This window comes from Netta rufina (assembly GCF_964035555.1).
Source record: "Netta rufina genome assembly, chromosome: 8".
In the NCBI taxonomy this organism is placed as follows: domain Eukaryota; kingdom Metazoa; phylum Chordata; class Aves; order Anseriformes; family Anatidae; genus Netta; species Netta rufina.
Window position 1 is genome coordinate 3,735,348 of NC_140131.1, and position 23,480 is coordinate 3,758,827.

General features: G+C 38.0%; 1 protein-coding gene across 1 annotated transcript in view; it reads right to left on the reverse strand.

Annotated features, from left to right (window-relative positions):
• Positions 1-3,047: 3,047 nt before the first annotated feature.
• The window catches only part of HOOK1 (hook microtubule tethering protein 1), a 29,998-nt gene continuing 9,565 nt past the window's right edge, over positions 3,048-23,480 (reverse strand). The window contains exons 5-22 of the mRNA XM_084291359.1: positions 22,503-22,635; positions 21,538-21,605; positions 20,237-20,299; positions 19,112-19,195; positions 16,112-16,278; positions 15,403-15,543; positions 14,409-14,610; positions 13,545-13,655; positions 13,275-13,362; positions 13,130-13,190; positions 12,381-12,521; positions 11,640-11,727; positions 10,982-11,016; positions 10,278-10,360; positions 9,805-9,905; positions 9,368-9,469; positions 7,784-7,852; positions 3,048-6,715 (exon numbers count right to left, since the gene is read on the reverse strand). Of these exons, the coding sequence (XP_084147485.1) occupies positions 6,557-6,715; positions 7,784-7,852; positions 9,368-9,469; positions 9,805-9,905; positions 10,278-10,360; positions 10,982-11,016; positions 11,640-11,727; positions 12,381-12,521; positions 13,130-13,190; positions 13,275-13,362; positions 13,545-13,655; positions 14,409-14,610; positions 15,403-15,543; positions 16,112-16,278; positions 19,112-19,195; positions 20,237-20,299; positions 21,538-21,605; positions 22,503-22,635 (1,896 nt within the window). The 3' untranslated portion in view covers positions 3,048-6,556. The remainder of the gene's footprint in view (positions 6,716-7,783; positions 7,853-9,367; positions 9,470-9,804; positions 9,906-10,277; positions 10,361-10,981; positions 11,017-11,639; positions 11,728-12,380; positions 12,522-13,129; positions 13,191-13,274; positions 13,363-13,544; positions 13,656-14,408; positions 14,611-15,402; positions 15,544-16,111; positions 16,279-19,111; positions 19,196-20,236; positions 20,300-21,537; positions 21,606-22,502; positions 22,636-23,480) is intronic.

Below are 23,480 nucleotides of genomic sequence, written 5' to 3' on the forward strand. Positions count from 1 at the left end.
GGAAGCCATAGCCACTCTTCTTGGAGAGGGAGCAGCTTGGCTGCGAGGTACCAACCTCCTGCCTGCAGGGAGAGGCTGGTTTTTCTTTTAAAGCAATCACAAAATCATTTCTTCTTACAGACAGACCTTGCAGTCTGTATCAGATGAGAAAGGCAGTTAGTACAGGATCTGCCAGGGCACTTTTTGAGCTTGCAGCACAGCTGTGCAATGAATGAGGGACTAAGGGATTTCTTCATTTTATGATGCATGGCCAGAGATCACCTTGGCAAGAAAATTAGCAATGCTTTAGAGAATGCAATGTTCTCACTGTTAGCCCTTGTTTTACAACATTAATACAGGTAGCAACTGGTAACATTTTTTGCTTTATCTTTGGCAAATAATTTGTAAACAAAACAAACAAACAAAAAAACCTAACATCTCTCTTGTGCATCAATAAATGCTTCTTGAAACATTTTTGTCATAAAGCATTTTGCAAAGAGAAGAGCAGCTCAGGCACTTCCCAGCACTGATGGGGACGCTGGGGCAGAGGTGGCCGCTCGGAGCCACGCTGAGCTGCACAGCACCCACACTGCCACAGCACTGCTCCCCGTTAGCAGAGAGGTTGGCACGCAAACAGTGAAGGCAATTCATGTGGGCCTGATGAATATGAATGACCCTAACAACACCAGTGAGCCAGCAGGAAGACTACAAAAGCCTGTGGCTGGGTTCGGGCACACCACAGCAATTAATGGGGTGACACCCACACAGAGCATGGGCAGTGCCCTCCGTTTCCGACCTCTCTTTATAAAATCTGTATCTGTAGCTACAGAAGCGGAGGGCCCTGCCTCCCAGAACGTGCTAACTCATCCCCCTTCACCTGCTCTGTGTTTCCAAGGGGCTGGCATGCACGGCGTGGAGGGGGGAGCTCCAGCACGACGCACGGCAAAAACAGTGGTGGCAAATTATTATCTAAAACCACCACGCGCCAGGTGAAGGTGTCCCAGGACTGGCTGAGGGTTAACGCCAGTCGTACGTTGGCTCAGAAGGGCTGTGCCACTTCTGGCAAGGCTCCTTGGAGCACAGGACTTGGCAGGGAGGCTCTGCCCCAGCCTCTCCTTTTCTGTGGCAGACACAGGCAGGTGGAAGACAAGAGCTTGGACTAAGATGCGATTTCTGGCACTTGAGGCTCCTGGTTCACAGACCCGTAAGGCAGGGATGTGAGCACATACGGTGGGAACCAACCAACCAACCTATTTTTTAAGATGCAGGCTTGACCAGGCTCCTACTAGAAGAATGAGCCAGCCCTGACCCTCCTCTCCCCGCACCCTCGTGTCAGGGGCCATGCAGCCACCCCAGCTTCCCTCCTGTCCTGCTCCCAGCAAGACTCCCGCATCTTCCCTTCACAACAGAAAAAGGGAAGTTCCTCTGAACTTATGTTCTTTCTTTTCCTTCCTTATGAGAGCAAAAAGGGGAAGGAAGGGTTGAAGTGGGCTCAATGCCTAGAATGAGCTGGAAAAGGGAGGTGGGAGCAGTGATGTTTCTGTTGTGCACATTACTCCCAAAGCACTACCAGTCTGCAGGTGGCTGTTTTTTTTTTTTTCCCTCCTCCTTGGCTCAGTTTCCAGTTTCCTTTCCCAGGCTGCTGCTATATACAAAGGCTTCCTTCCCCTCCAGGTCTCCCTTTGGTAAATAGAGCTCTGAGCACAGAGCACGTTTCACGTGACTGTTGTGCTCAGCGGCTCCTTACATATCCCCCCCACACCCCTAAACCATCTCACACGGGTGGCTGACCTCAACCCCACCCCTTCTCGGCACCGGGGTCTGTACTGCTGCAGATCTCTCCCTCAAAATGCAAGCCTCCAGCTACAGTGCTCGTCTCCTAAGAAGCTACCAGAAAAGCTGTAAGCAAACAGGGTCCCAGGGCTGACTGGGATGCTGCTTTGTGTAACCAAGCACCTGGAAACCAGCCCCCCTGCACGCAGCATCCCGTGCTCTGCTCCTTCCTCCCCAGCTCAGGAAGGCAGCGGCGGCTCCCAGTGCGTGCCCACAGCAGCTCCCCTCAAGCTGAGCCACAGATACTGGCTGAAAACATCCTGCAGCTTGGCTCAGGCTTCCTGCGCAGCTGATAACCTCTTTCCTTCCCTTCTCCCTCAAATAAACACCTGCAGTTTTGTTCTCTGAAAATGTTTTTAAGTCCTGTCTTAGAAATAACACATACGCGCACAGAAGAGAGATTCTTCTGTATCTGGCCATTTGCTTCCCCCTCACTGGGACATCTCCAGCAGCACAAAGACCCTTCTGCATCAGGAGATCCCTCAGCTCCCCCTCCTCATGGATAACAGGCAATACAAGTGCTTGCTTACATGTCAGGCTGCTCAGGGCAAGGATCGTGGTTCAGAGAAAAAAATCAAGCTCTGTGGTAAAAGCAGGTCTGCAACAAGGCCCCTGAAGGAAACTTGCCACTTTCTCCCTGTTGATCTTCGTGCTAGAGGCCCGAGAGGCTGCCTGGCCTCAGTCTCACTTCTAGGTTGAGGTTAGGGCTCAGGAACAGGGAAGTTGTCAAACTGACAACCTGCAACACAGACTGAAGAGAGCAGTCGTTTTTTTTCTCCAAACAAAAAAGGGCCAGGGGTTGCGGAAGCAGGTACCTCAGTGTCATCAGTGTCCTCTTTGGTGTGGCTGAGGAGAGCATGCAGAGATCTGAGCATATTTCAGTAGCTATGAGCAATTACGTAAGTCATTTGACAGCTCATTTGTAGCAGCCTTTAGCCTTTCCACTTCACCAGATGACTGCCAGCCAACTGAGGAGCGGGACCCAGCTTCATACAAAAGCAGAACTGTAAGCTGGAACAAGCTGAAAGGACAAGGCCAAGGCAGCACACCTCAGATTTGCTGCTGTAAGACACGTATCACACAGTGGGACATTTGGGACAGGGTGATTGTAACAACAGGCAGAATCACTTCATATGTTGCCTACAAGTACGGATACTTACAGCAGCTGGGGACCATTAAAGGCATTGCTTGGAATAAAGACACCAATACATTAATTTTAAAAATCTTTATGTGAATATAAAAGAATTATTTCCAAAGAAACAAAACAAAAAAGATTAAAAATTAGTGCAACTTTTCAGGTTCTATGCAACACAGTGTTTACATTTGTTTTAAACTGACGATGTAGACACTGATACACAGAAAGTCTTAACTCTAGCTTGACTAGTGGGGGGAAAGGGGAAAAAAGCAAGGAAGTCTTAAGAAAATCATTTTACTAGACATTATAAACTCAAACAATTGTTTTCATTTTCTATTTCCTAAACTATGGCTACTTAAATAAAACATCGGTATTGCTTATATTACTTATTTCCAAGTAAGTTTATATTGTATAAAATAGAATACCCATATACATATATATTTAATGAAGGAAAAAAAAATGAGTTCAGTGAAAATTTATCTGTTTCTTAATCCACTACAATACAGCTGCTCGAAGTCTTCTCAAAACTGCTGCCTGATCCACCTTAAGAAGAACCTACTAGCCCCGAATTTGTATTATTGCTACAAAATACTTCTCTTCCATAGCAGTTATTCTTAATCTCATATAAAGAAAATTATGAGTTAACAAACGATATGTCAATCTGAACTTATTTTTGCTTCTTTGGATCTGTATTACCCGTTTTACCAGAAAACGACCAAAATTACTAATAGTGCTGATTAAATTCAGCAATATTCCATGATTTCAACTCATCACTTGAATCTGTTCTTAACCGTGAAATCTGGGTAGGACACAAATTAATCCTGCTGCTGAACCAAGCAGCCTCTTTCTTTGCTCTGTCCCAGCAATGGCCAGAGCTTAGCAGTGCTGCACACTGCAAACAGCACTTGGATTAACATCGTTCTGCTGTTGTGCCACGTGAAATTTAGCCAGAACACAGCAACTCCAATAGTAGCCGTGTTTGACATTAATGAAGTTAATATTAAAAGGATATTTATTACGATCCTTTCTGCACACCCAGATGAGCTGAAGTGAATACAACAGTATGGCTTATCAAATATTTATTTCTGCAGATCAGTTCCTCATTCACAGGACGTAATGCAAGTTGATCCAGCTATAAAATAGCCACTCTTCCACAGGTTCTCAAAATCCCAAAGAAACGCTAAATAAGACTGCATTTAGCCATTTACGTTTTTTACATTTTAACAGTTTGAAAAAATCCCAAATAAGTAAAATCTTTTCTAATACCTGAACACCTGATTCATTTTTGGCATCCCCAATAAGAATCCTGGGGACTACCCTGCCCTGAAAAAGGCTTATCCCCAGCAGTAGTTCAGTATTTAAGTTTTTTCATTGCTACTCAGAAGACAAGCTTCTAATTAAACAATAGGGAGGTTCTTGGTCATTTTTGGTCCCAGGGTCTGCAGTTTTGAGAAGCGTACATCAAAGACATTTGCTCCAAGGTTTTCACTATTCAGCACCTGATAAAACTACTGACACAGCTCTACCACTGTGAGAACAACAAATGTATCAAGCCTATTAACTAAATGATACTTGAAGGATGTCCATGAAAGTTTTCATGCTGTAAAGAACAAAAGCTGAGACCCATTCAACACCATCAGTGACAGTTTCACATTTCACTAGAACACACCGAAGTACTGGGCTTTAGAAAAGTGAGAGTAAGCCTTAGCAAAATGCTTATGTTCTGCTGCTCACCGCCAGCTCCCACACCACTAACAGATTAAATATGCAATTGTATCTTAATAATAATAATAATAATAAAAATACTATCACTGCAGCAGTAAAAGACTTCAAAACCCAAGAGGTAGTCCAAAAAAGCAGAGTCCTGAAGAACACAACCTGACAGACATAACTGTCCAACAACAGCTCGTTTGCAATATTCTGTTCCCATCACCTTTCACGAGTCTGGCTTTTAAATGCCTCGTGTAGACGTAAGTTTTGCAAGAAGAAATTTTCACAGAATGCCTAAACATCTAACACTGTAAGCCATCACCTCAATTAAGAAGCAACGCTTACTAAGTATTAAAAGTGAATACTTCCCTTTTCTCTAGCACTGCATAGAATGCCCAAGAAAAAGATTAAGATGCTTGGGAAGGAAGAAATCAAAGAGCAAGCCATACTGAGGGGCATGCGATCTGCAAGACTACGCAGAATTCACAATTCAAAACATATTCAAAGTAGCAGAAAATTCTGCAAAAGCAAAGCTGAACCCAGTTCTCAAAAGATGGCCTTAGTGGTACAGACAGACATATGCTTTCACTCATGCATATGGTTGAGATTTACATTAGGTTTTGGACTGGTACAGCACCCTCAGCTACGTAGTGTTAAGTGCATTCATTTAAGGGGTGCTGCAATTTTATTTTGTTTAACCACAGGTATAATGACTTTGTTCTAGCCTGTTTGCAAAGAAGAATGGAATTAGCAAACTTCTTAAAAATACAGCTTGCAACAAAAATAAGACACTTTGTAAATAAAGTGACATAATTTTGTGAAAGGTAGCAACTTCCCCCACCCAAATTTCAGGTATTAATCACAATTTCATCTTCTTAGATCTAGATACTGGAACTACTACAGTTTATGCACTCTTCTCCCTGCCAACAAATAATTTTTGCTGCCAACAATTAGCAAAGCAATCTCTCATTTACCTGCATAGCACAATTAGTTCAGAATAACTGCAGTGAAACCACATTTAAAAATGAAGAAAATTAATTTCTATTCAAGAGGTTGTATAAATAGCTGGAAATACACAGGTTTCCTTCCCACCCACACCACTACCTGCGCCCTGGCCTCTCACTCTCCCCCCCCCCCATAAATGAAGTGTACCAATGCTCCAGACTTTTAAAACATAGCCCAGACTTGAGTTAATACAATAGATTTTTTTTTTTTTCTTAAACAGGAAAAAAGTCAGCTTATTTAGCTTTGGTGAATTCAACATCTTAAAGACAGGCTTTCCTTAGTGTATACATGCACAAACTTAATTGTTATTTAAATAGACTGAGTAATTGTGCCTCTGACTTGAGATGACAAAGCCTGTCTTCTCTTATACAAGTCAACTAGTATGACTTCTTTTTTTAAATAAATGCAAATATTTTCGTAATTCTAAAACTGTATTTTATATTATTTAAAAAGCATTTTTAAAACTTGGTACCAATCTTTTAAATTTATTTTCAGAAGAGCCCAGCAAAAACATCAAATATTGCCAGTTTCCTGAAGTACATTTTTGCATAACATCTCCCTATTACAAAAGTCGACTCTCTAGCCCAAACGCTTTAAATAGTTTTAAATATATAGTGCCAAATTTTATATTTACAATATATTCTGAAGGCAAATATAAATCTTAAGTTGTGCTTGTAAATACATACTGCAGTTATTAAATCTACTTCTGCTTGGAAAGCTACGTGCTACCTTCTAGATACCACCAATCAAATTAATCACTTCTTTATAGGTTCTGATGTTGAATTCACATTTGCCCTCCATCATAACCTCCTCTTTCATCAAGTAGTTGAAGTGGAAGCTATAAAACTTTTAAGGACACTTAAGCTTGTGAGTTTCCCTCATGGTCCTTGTGGTTCAATCAGATGTTGCACCTGGTACTTTAACAGTGAGATTCCTTCTGGTATTGGTGACGTGACGTTGTTGAGCTAGGAAGGAGCGTCCTGGGCCATCTCTGCAGGCTCCACTACTGCCAACAAGTCTAGCTTCCATACCTAGTTTCTGGAGGGTTAGGCTCTGTAAATGAATTAGATAATACTTAACACTACAGCAAAACAGAAGAAAAATGGGTCATCTTTCACACACAAAGCTAATGTTTATTTAATATGCACAAATAATTGCTTTTATTTTATTTCTAATATAGCCTTGTGGTGCCATGCAAGGTATAAACCAATGCAGAAGTAAATAAGATTCATTCATTACAGAATGTTAATTTTAGTTCACTGTGAACTTGTTCCCTTATTAAGCATGACATTTAATTTTACTTTCATTGTTTGATTTCCCTCCCCGGTCTGTATGAAACTCTGTGCTTTGATTCAAATGAAAACAAACTTTCTCTAGTCCTTTTCATAGCAATTTAACGTTATAAAACACTTTGCAACAACACTGCTGTAGGATGGCTCTGGCTTCACTTCACAAACACTGTGCTAGACACCACACATCTAAAGCAGGAACATGAAAATCTTTGGAACTATGGTCTCTCTTGGTCTCACGCCTAAGAACCTCAACAGTAACAAGTGCCTACTGAACATTCAAGAATTTAGCTTGATAAATTCATAAATTCCGTAAACTTATGATAGCAAATGGTACATCACGATGGCAGTCATGGCCTATGACAAATTTTAAGTCTCCTGTTCCAAAGCACCAAAGACAAATAGAAAAGATTGAACATAATTTTACGGAATATTTGATTGTTATATTATTTTCTCTTTACGCTGCTGTCAAGCATGTTGATGCTGGCATTTCCCAAGTTACCTCAACAGTACTGGAAACTGTAGCTGGAACTAACTGAACTTTGCTAATCCTGACTGCAGGCCAGAATGCAAGTCGAAGAGTGTGATCTCATTTTAAACTGGAACTCTCTCAGTTGTCTCCTTTTCCTAGTTCAATGTTTTTAGGCACGAGGCCATGCTAACCTGCAAACTGGATATTTTAGACAAGTAGATAAATTACAGGGTTTCTGTCCTAAGCACCAGTTTATAGCAAACTTCAAAAGAAAAACAGAGATGTAAGATTTAATTGCCACACTTAGCAAAATGTGTTTCTCTGATTTATAAGATACCTCCAAGTGAACTTTTGACCCACCTTGTTATACCATGCAGTTACAATTAGCTTTTCCTCATAATCACGTAATTTAGCAATTTTGTTTTCTGTCTGGAATGAGACAGAGAAGAATATCAATTAAAACACAGAAATAATCTGCATAAACTTACTTCAGTCCACGAAGTGAAATAAGCACACGCAGCAGAAATGCTTAAACATGCAAAGCAGCTAGAAGGCTTACAGATGTAAATAAAGATACTTCCTTAAATGACAGAAATTACAGGCTACCTCAAGAAACGCAACTTCTATTTAAGCCTAACTGCTTCAACTTTGCAACTTATTTTAAAGCTGAGAAAAAAACTACATGGAAAAATGAAAAAACATGGAAAAACTACATGAAAAAACTACAGGGTGTATTAGAAAGTCTATAAATAGATTAGCAGTCTCTCTTCACTTTAAAGTGAGGAAAACTCAAAAACAAGAATGTACCCCTAGCTGCAGAATATTCTTATTGTATTACTGAATTTCTATTCTGTGTGCCTCATGTGTCTTGCCCTCCACATCTCTCACCATTGTTGTTGCCGCCCCTTTGGACATGACACAGTCTTTTAATATCCTCCTTATACTGTAGCACCCCAAACTGCACACAGCAGTTGAGGTGAGGCCACAGCAGCAGAGAACACAGCAGCACAGTCCCCTCGCCCGGCCAGCAGTGCCATGCTTGATGCATCCCCGGGTGCAGTTGGCCCTTTTGGCTGCCAGGGCACACTGCTGGCTCATGTGCAAGTCGCTGAACAAAATCCCCAGACCCTTTTCCACAGGGCTGCTCTCCAGCCTCTCGTCCACTGGTCCATACATACAGCCAGGGCTGCCTGTCCCAGGTGCAGAATCCAGAGTTTCTCTTGTTAAGTTTCATGTGGTTGGTGATTGCCCAGCCCTCTAGTATGTCAAGGTATCTCTGCAAGGCCTCTCTGCTCTCCAGGGAGTCAACAGCTCCTCCTAGTTTAGTGTCATACCTGCTGAAATAACTATTCTAACCAGTCCCATCGGGGCTGCTATCAAACTGAATGCAGCATTTCCCAGTTTTCCTTCGCCCTTGGACTACTGCCAACATTCCTTTCAGAGAAGCACAGGCAAGCAAATTTTCCTGCATTAACGGGTTACACTCTTCTGGTTTCAAGCACTCCAATATACGAAGTCACTAACAATGGGTCTATTAAACAAGTCATTGCCCTAATACTTAGTCAATCACACAAACTAAGTTACATTACTACTGAAAGAGGTCAGACTCCGCACTTCCGTACAAGTTACTGTATTGAAGCAAAGCCATTAGGCTAGTGCAGTTTCACTTAGAGCTTTTCAGAGTTTAAAAAGTACCCAAATTAGTGTTTCGGGTGTACACAGAAAGACTATAAAAAAAAACTTAAAGCGCCCAGACAGATTCATGCTATGATAAAATGTTAATTTAGCTAAGCTAAAAATCCCTAGGTTGGATGGTCTGCACAGTTCCTAACTGAATGCAGCACTGAAGGGCACTGCACCATGAAGAAACAGTAATTTGATTGTCTGATATCTGAGACAGCAGAACATGTAAGAAGTTATTATTAAATATGCGTAAATGTTTACCTCCAATGCTTCAATCTTTTTGTCTCTTTCTGTTATCTGTTTTCTGAGTGACATAATTTCTGCTGATGCTGGATTTAGCTTGGGGTCTAAGGTTTTTATCACCTGTACAAGGCAAAACCAATACATTACATGTCAGCTTTGCACCTCATTTGCTCACAGGAGAGATACAAAAGCAGACCAAACTAGTCAAGTAATCAGGATGAAAACCAGGCTTTCATACAGTATGAAATAAGATATTAAAAGTTATTGAAGAATCATTAATGCATCTCATGGTTCAGGCTGAACAGTGTTCTCTCATACATTACACTGATTGCAACTGAGCAATTTGACCAAAAAATGCAACATGCAGCTACTAATTTTAGAGGGGAAAGGGACAGGACAAGTCAATGTGTTCAACAATTTGTAGGAATGTATATGTTCAGAAATATGCCGCTCACATTTCTTGCTTTCTCAAGGTACATTTTATATCTTTCTTCCATTGCTTTCATGTCCTCATCTTTTTTTCGCAAGGCTGCTTCCAGTTCTCCAATCTTCTGGGCTGTTTACAGAGATCATTAACAATGACATACAAAACAAAAATAGACATGGTACTTAAAACATTCCCTCTCCCCGCAGAAAAAGAAACAAACTTCAGTTACTACATAATTTCCCCTCAAAGTTCTTATTTTTGTTTCAGCTGTACCATAAGATCTTAGATCTGACCCCAAATTCCCATTTTGCAAGGCATCGTTCAGCAAAACAATACCCTCACGAGGCCTCCTTATGCACTTTTTTTTCCCCCCCAGTTTCAGGTTTTAAAGCTACACTCTAGCAAAAAGCCTTATCCCGACAAGTATCCCATAGCCAAGTGGATATATGAATCATTTCAGAAGAAACATAACAGGGGGGGGAAGGGAAAACAACTACTTACGGTTCTGACTGACATCAGGCTGCAGTTCTGCAAGAGCAGCCTCCTTCTTCTGTAACTCATCATGAACTTCACTCAATTTTTCCCTACAAATGAAAGACTGTACTAAGGATTAAGCTTGCAACTAATACCACGCACAGTTAAGAGATGACAGTTGAAACTTGATCATAGGAAATGTGTAAGCAACAACTTTAAACTCCGGTGATTTGTTTGAGTTTAAATAGGAATATTAGTATGCATTTTTGAAGAACAACAGAAGTTGTGACTTTCAAATTGAACCTTGATTACCTAAAGCTAGAAGCAAGAAAGTGGGGAAGAAAAAAAAAAAAAAAAAACACCAAAAAACCCTTCTAGCATCTCTTTAGCATGATCTACAATCTGATGGAAGGATAGACGTATTTCAGAGGAATTAAATGCATTTTGAGTACAGCAAGAGTGATGGTTTTAACAGTCTGTTATAGAATCAAAATGGTAAACTGCCATTAGCAAAGAAGAGATAGTTAAGTGAATATTACTGTAACAAAATTATCATGACTGGAATAGACAAAACCTGAATGCTAATACTTAACTCACTACATGCATGGGTTCTCAAGACAGTGACTTGGAAAAAACAAGACATCGGTATGAAGATTTAGGCAGTTTATGTGCTAAAAGAGTCAAATTATTTGGCATAATTAAGTTATTGAGGATGCATGTGTCATACTTACATATGCGCTGCCAATTTCTGCTTCAGGTTGCTAGACTACGAAAGAAAGTTAAAATTCAGTTAATTTCAATACTTCACACCGCACAATGTTAAAAGTGTTCTTACAGATGAGCCTAGAATATTTAGCACACCTAAATTAGCTAAGCCAAACATAGCTTCAAAAACTGCATTTTTTATGCATGTCTATAACTGCATTCATGGTATCTGTCTGGTGCAAAAAGTAACCCCAGCATCTTCTTTCTTTAAAGCTATCCTTCTCATTATAGCATCACTTAATCCTACAGTTAGAGATTTAAAGAAGTAAAACATAGAAGAGTTAGTTTCTTAAAGAAGGGGAAAAAATGGAATCACACAAAATATGATTCTTTTCCAGTGAAAACAAATGGGTGGTGTATTTTTTTTTGATACAATGTAATAAAGCAGTTTCCAAGTTTGCTTACTCTTGCTACAACATAAAGATATTTTACACCAATGAAGAAAAAAAAAGAAGAAAAAGAAAAAAAGTACCTATCCAGAATCTTGCCTTCTTAGTACATATCAGAACTAAACGCACCCACAAAAAAGAGGCACATCTAAACAAGACGTGATGCTATACTGAAGGATTTTAAACAAAACTGGTGTGACATATTCAAGGTCAAGAAGCCTGAGCATTTACTTACTCCTTCTGTCTTGGATCCCTGCTCCTGCAAAGTCTTCTGCAGATCTTCAATCTGCTGTTTTAACTCTCCAATATGCTCCTCGTTTAGCCTTTTAGGTAGAAAAGCCAAGAAAAGCCAGTTAATACCTATCTTAAATAGATCATGGCACAGTAAGACTTTTCTTCTCCATGCTTAGATGATAATTTTGCAGAGGGTTTACCCAGCAGCACTTAAGCCACAAAGAAACTGATTTCAAATTCTTTTAGTCTGACTTCAACTTCTGCTGAAACAAACATTTGGCAGCTTTATTAAACATTTTATAATGACAGACCCAGAATCATTTTAAGGTTTAAGTAAGCTTAATTGCTCCTAAATACTCACATCCTAGTAAACTGCTTTCAGCATTCATTAAGTGATAGAGAAATTCAGACCATATCCCTGCATTATAACATCATTTGTTTGCATTTCTAGAAATAGAGTTTATATCCATTCTTGGTCTCCCAAAAATCAGAGCTAAGAGCATCCTATAAACAACAAGTTCCTTCATAGCATGCTAGACACAGAACCGACAAGTTTTACAACACATTTAAGCTTTCCTTCTTCTTTGCCTCATTACCCTTTCCTGTTTTTTTCACGTTGTCGAAAAGAAAAAGGGTAACTGGCTTCCTGCACAGTACCACACTACAGATGGAAGCCAGAAGACCACTCTGAAGGGCCAGAAACAACATTTTTCTGCATTTAGAATGCTGTTTCACCCATTACCTTTTCTCAGTTTCTAGTTCGTTTACTGTCCGACGCTTTTGCTCCAGCTGATTCTGGAGCTCCATAATACGTTCATTTTCTGATCCTTCCTGTTGTAACAGAAGCATCTTATTTTCATGCTGCAGCCGAATAAACATTTCTCTGAAACAAAAAGAAGAACAAAAAGGTCATTGCTGATTAGGAAATAATCAGAGGTAATATTCCTGTTCTGTCTAAATTGAGCAAAATAAGTTCCCCTCAGGAATACACTCAGGAGAATAACTCAATTTTTGATTAAGTGTAACTTAAAATTCTCAAACAATACACCAGGTTTTGAAGAGAAATGAGAAAGGTTTAGATTATATAATTCCATATTCAAATTTTACTGATCCTTTATGTTTTATTCTGCCAGACTTTCACAGTAACATTAGCTAGCCTTTGCTATTCTGTCTTACTTGCTGTGTATTGTTTGTTTGTTTTGTCTGCAAGCCAAAAGATGAGAATTGTTTCAATCCTTAAATGGATATTTTCAAGCCAACCTCTACATAAAGGAAACTGACTTAAGAAAAAAAAAAAAAAAGAATGCAAATCAGTTATGTTTTTGGGAAATAATTATTAAAAGCTACATGGGAGTCTAGAGAAGCATCATGGAGAGAAATCTAAGTGGGAGACAAAGTTGTTGCTGAAAATACTGAACTCACATGGAGATGGTTAATATTACGCCCCACGCATAAAAATCCCAAAACTGGCTCAATGTTTGTGTGTCTTACCTATATTCTACCGGCAGAATTTCAGCAGCAAGATTATCGTGGCTTCTAACACGAGATGCACCTGAAATTGCATGAGAAGTTCGTTTGAACAAACATACAGAAATAATTAACATACAAAGAAAAGCCTCTGAATATAAAGCAATACCTGCTTGAGTCAGATGATCCTGCTGCATCTGTGAATACCGGAGCTCTTCATTAGTCTCTTTTAATGCATCACACTGCACTATCAGTCTCTAAGAAAACAGAGATGAAAGTAAGTCACACTGCAACATTTTAGGACCAAATAACACTAATAAGGACTAGTACTATGTATTCTATGTATATATATATCTATATCCATAAAACAAAAAAATGTGAAACATACAGCACTGATTTTCATTAGATGTTCATATAAGCTCTCATTCAAGACACTTACTTCTTTTTCTTTGATTAAAGCTTCATGTTTTTCTTCAAGTCGTTTCATCTCAAATGCTAGCTTATCAGCTCTTTTTGATTCTTCAGACAGCTTGTTATGAAGTTCCTGGACCTTTTTATTAAGAGAAGACATTCAGCGCATGAAGGTTTCAACATTCTGTCTTTAAGAATTATGTTAGAACCTTCATTCATACCCAGTTTAGCAAAAATAAACAGCTGATCCTCCAAGCTTTTGCATGTTTTGTGTTTTTTTTTTTTTGTTGTTGTTGTTGTTATTAATTAAGAGGTAATGAGCTTTTTGAATGATTTAACAAGTTCAGGTAGCTCCTTTCATTATTGCAGGAGTTTAATGTTTTATTGTCGAAATAAATGCAACTTTCATGGTTTAAAGTAAATTACCCTGAAGAAAGTTAATATTACATGCATGTCATCTCAGTAATAGCTGAACAACTTCTCCCCAGGAACACAAGTTACCTTGGTTGAAGTAAGTAAGTAAAACCTCCAAATCATCAACAAACAGTTGACTGAGAGGGAAGCTACAGTTAAAATTGCTAGCTTGACTCTCTTTCCTGGTTTATTAAAGCAAACTGCAGAATATGAGGGAGTTTTCAGAGAGAGAAAGGTCTAAGGGGGCAATACAGGTTAAGTCCACAGCCCATCAAATTAATTTTTGTTGATGACATCGTCATCAATTAAAAAGCAACTACATTTTTTTTGAATGATTTAAATCCACGGCCTGTTAGATTAAGCCATTCATTGTTTCTGTTGATTTTTTTTTTCCAATTAAAAATAATAAAAGTATTTGCACTTAAGTAAGAATATCAAAAGAAAAAAAGTAACATCTTAAGTATAGTTGCAGTCCTACCTGTCTTTTGTAGGTTTCTAACTGGGCACGGGCTGCATTGGCTTTCTTTAGTTCATCTTCCAGACTGACTGTATTGTGCATATACATCATGTTGGTTTCCTGCAGAGATTTGACTTGTCTGCGGAAGTCATTCAGATCCTGTAGCTTTTTACGATATACCTCAATAGTTGATTCCAGCTTACTTGCTTTGTCTGCAGTAGCCCTTAAAGAATAAGCAGGAATTAGCAAAGTATGTTTCTTCTAGAGAGACTAGAGTCAGATTCTTCTTTCATGCAAATTCAAGCAATTTTCAAAGGCAGACGCAACATGCTTAAAAGCAGAATTAAATCTTACTGCTTTATTTTGCTGACCCTTTGAAACAGTTCATGTAAATGTGTGCACCCAGCAGCGCATCCAGTCATTGGATGGACCCTCTCTAGAGGCAGCTGGTACTTGCATTTGTGGCAACACGGGCCTGGACACAAAGGGTTGGGAAATACTAAGAGTGCCCCCAACATTTATGGACTTGTGTGTATTGGCCAGCCACATGATACCAAAAGTTATGTCAAAGCGCTAGCTGCACATGCACTTTTCTACATCAGAAAAGTCAGCCTCTTGACAGCGTAAAATGTTTTCCTTAGTAAAAATGTCCCCCTTAATAAAACACACATTCACACTCATACAAAAATTTCCTAATTCATCCAGAACTTAACCTTCCATTGCACGTAAAGAACAATATCTGTACTTATTTTACCCTGCTTTGCAGAAGAATTCTTATACTAAGACGAGGTTATGTGTGAAACCTTGCATTTCATCCCTGCTTTGTCAAGGGACCTTTTTCGAACATTTATTTTAGACCTCGTTTGGGTAAGACCCATCCACAGAAGTAAGAGCTGTAAAGAATTCTTTTGAAATACAAACCCTTAGGTTTAGTCATTAAATCCTGCCAACGTGGAGAAAAAAAAAAAAAAAAAGAAAGAAAGAAAGAAAAAAGAAAGCTGTGTATATTACATACCTAAGAATATCATTTTCGTCTTTCAGTGCCCTAGATTCTTCTGCCAAAGAGGTCAGTTCGTTGTTTCTGTGTTGCAGTTCAATCAGTTGTTTTTCTAGATCTTCACAATGGACACGATAATCATCTTTTGCAGCTTCAAGCCTACCAGATCAAAAACAGGAAGTCTATTAAGAATCCATATTCATTACATATTTTGCTCATGATGACCCATTTAGTGCTAGAACTATTAAAGTAAGAAAAGGGAAACCTATTGATTTAAGTAGTCAAAAAAGGGTACTGTAAACTTTTGACTGTCTGCTTGTTAAATCACAATGGATTCTGTACTGCAAATTTATATGATATGATATTTCAAGGAATCACATGAAATTTTTTTTCATAGGAATTACAAGAAGAAAGACTAATATGTGAAAGAAATCAGCGCATTAGGGAGACTTTTTTAAACACAAATCACGTTGGTGCTTATTTCTGCTTTCCATCACCTTTTAAAAAAGTGTCGAAGGGCCACAATACTGTGATTACAAAATAACAGCTTTTTTTTCCTTCAGGGTAAAGGCCATCTTTAAAATAGGTTATGTTAATACAGTAGTAGAAAGTTTTTATAGCAAAGGAAATTAAGATGGGAAATCCTTAAGGGGTATCAGAAAATCTTGTGATGTATCTGACATGACAAGCAAGGGTTCTTTGAAAGAAAAATAAAATGGTTTCATACCTGAAGTTTTCTTCTTGAAGTTGTTCTAGTTGCAACTGTGCATGAAAATACTTTTTTGCTACCACAGTATTTGGATCATCAATAGAGTCATCTAATTGCTCTAGTCTGTCATTCATAATCTCATTTTCTGACATCAAGCTGTTTTTTTCATCCTGAAGGGCAGCCACCTAGCATAGATAAAACAGCATCACCACTGTAAGACCTGTCCAACCAGAAAGAACTAAAGCAAGACAGCAGTATATCACCAAATTAGTTTATGAAAAAGGTTGAGGGTTTAGAAACTTTAGAATGTAATTTACACAGCATACAGATGCTTTAGTGTATGTAAGTTATGAAGCACTAAAGGAGAAGTCCCTCTTAAAAAGATAAATTTTTGTAACTGAAACCATGGTAAAGGCTTACAATGGGATATGGAGAGAAACTAGTACTTTTATTAAAAAGGATACCATGGATGCCATACAAAAAAAAAATAAGTACTGGTGTCAAGGTTACTCTCCATCTTGCTTGTACTTAACAATAAAAAGCAGGATGGCACTGGCTAGCACACTAACACAGTACTGCCGTGCGCTCAGCAGTGGATGGTTGCGCAAGAAGCAGTTTCAAGCGCCATAAGCTGGTAAGCACACACGCAAAAGAAAAAACCTGGACAGCTTCATATAGAGCATGCATTTTTGGCAACAATCAAACAGGTTTGATACTGAGTGCTCACAGCTAAGCAAATGAGAATACAACACTGTACTGAAACAGTCAGTATATTAACAGCCATAAAATGGGGAAGGATTAAGAGGCTAGAATCTTTAAAGTTTTTCTAGTGAAAGCTGTTGTGTTAATTTTAACATCCTGTCAAACATAAGAGCGTGTAGCACGTGTTAGTTAACTGGCATTTAAACAGGGACAATACGCTTTTTGGGTTATGCTTTCCTGAATCATAAAGAAAACCTACCTTTCTTATATTCTTGGAAAATATCAAGGAAGACTGAGACCTTACAAGTGAATTTATTAAGAATTAGTTTAAATGAGAAGTGTCAATCAATATTATGGCTTCAATAAGTAAGTTAAAAATATATATATCGTGATGACATTACTAGATAAAACATCAGATATAGCCTAAACAATGCAACATTAAGAAACAGCTTGTTTGTGATCATAATTTAAAACTCTATCAAACAGATCTACTAAACAAAACTGTAATTCCTATACCACTTCATTAGATGCTGGCTCTCTAGGTCCACTCCTTTTTAAATACTGGATATCAGCTTACTGTATACATGCATGCACAAACACCTGTGGGTAAAGAACATATCTGAGCCTTACTCAACATCCTTTTTACTGTTCAAGGCTCAGCCACTCCTTAAACATGCAGAGAATTCATATTTTTTGAATAATTTTAAAAGAACACCTGCCCAACACCTCCTAAAAACAACCCTTTCACACAATTCAGAGCAAGTTTTCCATTTTTTCTCAGTTCCTTTCTGATAGTTCTCTCTTCTATTATTTCAGCATAACAGAATTAGTATAAATCACTGGACCTCAAAGTCAACACAAATTATGAAAGTGTACTTAAAAAACACATCATCTTATTAAAGAACTACATTGCCATTAACTCATCTGTTTATAATCAGCAGTACCTTTCCCCCAACATCTTTAATGCCTTCATCTGGGCCACACTGTTATGAGCACCTGGGTTTGTTTAACCCATTGTTATTGAATGGAGAAATCTCTGAAGGAAAAACTTGTGGGGGGTATAGGAGAAACCTCAAGATATCTCCACTGAGACATACTAAGTCTCCTAATGGAAGCAGAAAGGACAGGTAAATTATTACCAAAACTTCTAGAAGTAAGAACATTTGAATAGTGAACACAACACTTTGAAAAGTTTAACAACTGTAATCTGCAAGCTCAGCTGTCAGAGCAATCCTCTTGCACATTTGAAAGAATGGGTTTTCTTCTGCAGGGTTCTCCTCACAAATACTTTTACACCTTTGCTTTCACCAGGAACATGTACTATTATTTCAAGAAAAACAGAAGTAAAATACTAGTTTAATTCTAGAAAGATCTTCCTTTGCATCTGCAATTAGCAAGGAGAGCTCCTTTTCTAAACATATTCTACTATTTCAGTTGTTACTACACTATCTGCAAGAAATTTAAAACTGGCCTCTGGATTTATTTAATTTATTTTACATAGGTTCATACAGCCAGTATAGTACTCTGGCTCCTGTAAGATGTCATGCAAATGTTCACTTCATACAGAATCAAATCTGAATGAACTGCCTTACCACACTAACCTCTTTTTATTCCCAGAGTATAGGGTCATAACATAGGAATAAAACTTAGGGCTAACAAATGTGGTTGTTTTTTTTTTTTAATTATTTTATTTATTTATTTTTAAAAAGTGAGTTAACTTAAAGTTAATTAAAGTTCCTTCTTATTGTTATGAAATCCTCTCTCCTTCCTCTAAAGAGACTGGATTAACTCCTGTATCCATTAAAAGCAAAAGTTAACCTATTATCAGTGTGGTTAAGCAAGAAATAATGAAAACGAATTGATCCTATTTTGCCAAATATGCTCCACGATAAAATTGCATACAATAAAAAGTTTTTAAATTTTTAGATAAATTTGAATCTTTCATCAACAGCTGTTGGAAACAGTATAATTTTCCTACGATTAAATCTAATGACTGATTATTACATGAACTGCTTTTTTTGGATACAGTTTAAAGGACTAAAGGCAGCAGTGACTAAAAATGGAATTGGCAATTGTTAAATCCATGGTAACTTTGTTTTCATGGCTATTTGCTACTAGGAGTAAACAAAGGTAGAAGATGAGGTCCTTTGTCAACTCTTAATGCAAAGGTTGCTTCAGTTTACACTTTCATCAGGACACTATTTCCAGTAATTGTATTCTGGAGAAGAGAATGGCTGCTCTTTCCAGAAACACACAACTTTCTAAATCTTAAATCACAACCACTACATATTAAATAAGCTGCTTGCTGTTTCTTACCTGCAAATCTAGCTCTTGACATCTTTGTGCCAACTCTTCTTTTTCCGCTAGTGCTTCTTGAAGATCCTCCAAAGCTTTTTTAAGCTTTTAAAGAACAAAGACAGTGAATTAATTCTGGCTTCCACAGTGTCTCAATTGCTTATATAAATTGTTTAAAGAAGGATGTTAGGCATGCACATAGACTTAGAAACCCCCATACACTGTTGGATCATGATCTCTGTTCATTTCAGCCACATTTTAAATCTATACCACTTGTAATAAATGAATTATTGAAACTCAGAGTAACACTCAGGTTCAATACAACAACTTATGCTAGCAGCAAAACAAAGAACACACCCAGCAAGAACTGTATTGTCGCAATTTCCAAGTCCCTGCCTGTTAAATGCCTCCTGCTCATTGGTTCGCATATGCTCAGTAACAGAAGCTGTAAGACTCATGTACATGGATGAAGTCTAAAACCTGGTTCCCTGGCTTCCTTCCTCTCAAAATTAAATTCACTGTCAACACAGCAAGATCTTTCCAAATTCAGGCTTACACTGGTCAATCAAAAGTTCCTCCTTTCAGAAGAGAAATACAGATGTTCCTTTATGAGCAGACACTTTTACAACTTCATTATACATTCACATTAATAAAAATTTTCATGACCTCTTAAAAATAGAGAAGCATTTAGCCTGATACATCTTAGTCTTGATGTCCACTTAGCTCTTCTGGCTATGTAGGTTAACATTGGCATGTTCTACCCCATCAAGGAAGATTACCTAGCTTTCACTTCATATGTTGTAGAGAAGCTGTATTAGAACAAACCTTGCTACCCACTTCTTAGAATTAGCACTGAAAACGATACCTTATTGTATCATCTCAGCCTACACCAGCATGTTGCTCTGCCCTTTGTGAACCACTGTGGTTTAATACTGTCAACACTAACTGGAACACACCAAGCAGTTTGTGCAGAGAGGAGACAACAATGAAATTTATTGTTGAATGTTTTTTTTGTTGTTGGTGGTGGTTTTGGCTGATTGGTTTTAAAATTGGAGAGGAAGAGCTGTCCTCTTCATTTGGGAGATGGAAAGATACTGACTAGTGTTCAATCTTAAGCTGTAACGGCTACAAATATTAGGCAGTTACCTGCTGTTCCATTTCAGTTGATGTATCACTTGCAGATGGACCCATCACTTCCTTGCTCATGAGCTACAGAAAAAGGCCACAGGAAAAAAAAAAGGTTAAATTAGAGGTTAATATTCTGCAAGTTTGCTGTCTACTGAATATCAGCTGTATTTTCCATCATTTCCCTCAATACATCAAAATAGATTAGTAATAATAAAAAACTCATTGTAAAAGCTTTGAAGAAAATCTAGAATAACAGGGCAGATTTCTGCTCTTTGATTAAGAAATTAACCAAGTGTGAACAGTAACGTGTTAATGGATGAATATATCCCCTGCTGAATTAATTGCTAGCCCCCAGTCAAGTTAAAAGGGAGCAGACCAGAGGACAGGATTTCACTCAGTGAATTTAATAGTTATCATGCTTCTTTGTGTCACTTACGCTAATTGTCATTAAGCACAAATGGGAACATTAACACAGCTCTCACTGATCTCAAGGTACAAAGATATACATTGTATGTTTGACAGCAGTTAAAGGGCTTTACTTCTTACTCAGGAATTAGAGTTATTCATAAGACTTCTTCAGAAAGTTTGATTAGTCATAAAATAACAAACAATTATTTCTACCAATAGGGCATTACCAGCTTTAAAACCTGCATAGCTAGTTTAAATCTCTAAGTTTTAAAGCCTCCTACCAACTCCACTGCTATCTGGAGGGATGTGCAATTACATGTTACATTTTCTTCAAACATCAGTATTGTAGTTCTTGCCTCCTTCCACACTCTCCTGAGCTTCACAGCCCTGAAGCTCACAGATCTGTAGAGACTGTAGAGATATGCTGTAAGCTGGATCACTGCAACAATCCAACTAAAAACACAGGAAAATGGCAGGGGGAGGGCACCATGACAAAAACAAGAAATTCTGCTGGGAGTTCATAAATCAGATGCTGGAATGACCTACCAGAACTATGCAGCCTCACAAACTGTTGCCATCAGCATAGCCTTGGGTCCAAGACCATAACACTGGGACAGAAATTTCAGAACCTGACTTCAGTATAAACACCAGCTGCCATGAGATAGACTTCTTGCATGAAACAGGAAATATTAAGCATTTATCATCTCCACAATTTGAACATTTGGGCATAGGAGACTAAAATCAAAACCCTTTAGCTGGAGTCTGAGGTCTCTTGGTTCTAATCCTCCCAGACAACTTAGTCAAGTACTTAGGCTCTTCACAGACATTTATTTGGATTAAAGAATGCACAAAGATCAACAATTGGATATACAAACTTCTCAGCTGACATTAGGCTACGAATTATTACTTACCTCTTGTATGGCTGTCATGACAACATGCTGAACAGACTCTTCAAGGGTCATGATATTCTGTATGTGTTCTACGAAAAAAAAATGTTGTGACTCATGATACAGACATCATAATGGCTTGAGTAACATGACAGCTTTTTTTTTTTTTAATAAAGATCAAGAAGTTATTCTCTAAAATGCTGTTCTTTTTACAGTGCTATTATTAAATCAACATCATTATTATCCAATAAGATAGTAGATACATTATAAATTCTTAAGTGAACAAATTTATACTATGTACAATAGAGAAAGCAGATTAAGATATCTTTCTTCCACGGTTCTTTTTCTAATAACATACCTATACATACGTATAAACAAAAATTATTGCAAAGGATCAAAACCCTTGCAATTGAGTTAATGAGGTATAATGAAAGATAGTTATTTCTAGTATCTTCGTTCCCAATGCAACCCAACTTAGCATACTTCCTAAGCATTCTTTGATGAAATTATTCCAGACTACTTAGGAATTGCAACTTTTCTACCAACAAAAGCATGCCAGGATTTCTTAGCCATCAGAGCATTAAGCATTAGCTCCTGTGAGAGATTATTATCTCTACAGATAGATAAAAGACTAAAGATAGTCAAAAGGCAGTTTCTAATATCAGTTTTTAATTTGATTTGCTTAATTGGCATTTGCATGGTAAGTTTTAGGCCTTGGTACTTGTTTCACCAAGTAGGAATAACCCCTCACACACGTATTTCAGACTATTTTCACCCCATCTTGAACATAATTTGAGTTTTACGCACAGAAACAGAAAAAAATATGGGAAAATGAAGTGAAATCCTGTTTCAGATTAAGTATGCAAATGCAGCACATGAACAATTGAGATGTTCTGATACATAATAAAGAAAATTCTATACCTCTTCCACCTTAAGAATCACTACACCCTGAAGCAGTCTGCTGTTCATCAGAATAAGGTAGCCCATACCTTGTTTCCTTTCACAGTTGACTGCACAGCCTAGAATAAGCTGCATAAGTCTTCCCAGTTCAGTGGGATCCGAATTCTCAGATATCTTATTTAAGTCAGGGATAAGTTCTTCTGAAATCTGTTGACCCAAAAACTGAAAAAAAATGAAAAGAGTAAGAAGGCTTTTGCTTTCTCACAACATGAAAATGTGTTACCACGTAGGAAATCTGAAGAATGAAGAGGCCGTTAAGAGATTTGTTATGAAAAAACTTATAGAAGGGAAAGATTTTAAAGATTAAATGTAGAGATACAAACAGAGTATATAGTGTTAGATCAAGAAATCCAAAAAGACCTAAACAAATGTTCTTGTTTGTTACAGGGCTTCATACATGAAACCGAGGTGTCACAAAACATCTCTTCTGGGGGCCAGGAAAGATAGTTCTAAACTTCCTCTCCTAAATCTTTATGTGTGCTGGGGAAAGGGGAACTCAGTGCAGTGCTAGCCAATGACCTTTACCAAACTCTGCACCTATTTGCCTCTGAATAGGTCTAGATCTAATCTGAAATGAATGGCATTAAAAATATACTCAATCCACTCAGCAATTATTTATTGCCATGAAGTTATGCAAATTGATAAGAGTTCATTGAAATTGCTCTAGCAAAAACACAAGTTTTGAAAATGCACTAACTGAGCTGTTTTTAATGACCCCTTGCACAAGAAAATAGTGGTAGCAGTAAGTTAAAAATTCCTACAATAGGCTTCAAATATTAGAGATTTTTTTTTCAACCAGCAAGATAAAGAAATTAAAAATGTTCTCAAATTCAGTTTCTCCCAAATCCTTTAAAAACCTTCTCATAAGCCTAAATATATCCAGAGTGCCTCAGACCTGACAATATAAATGGCTCAGCACTTGGTATCACAACTAAGGCCAGGTGAGACCAGGAAGCAGGAAGATGATCCAGCCAGCTTTTCTACACCATACCTATTACATAACTGCA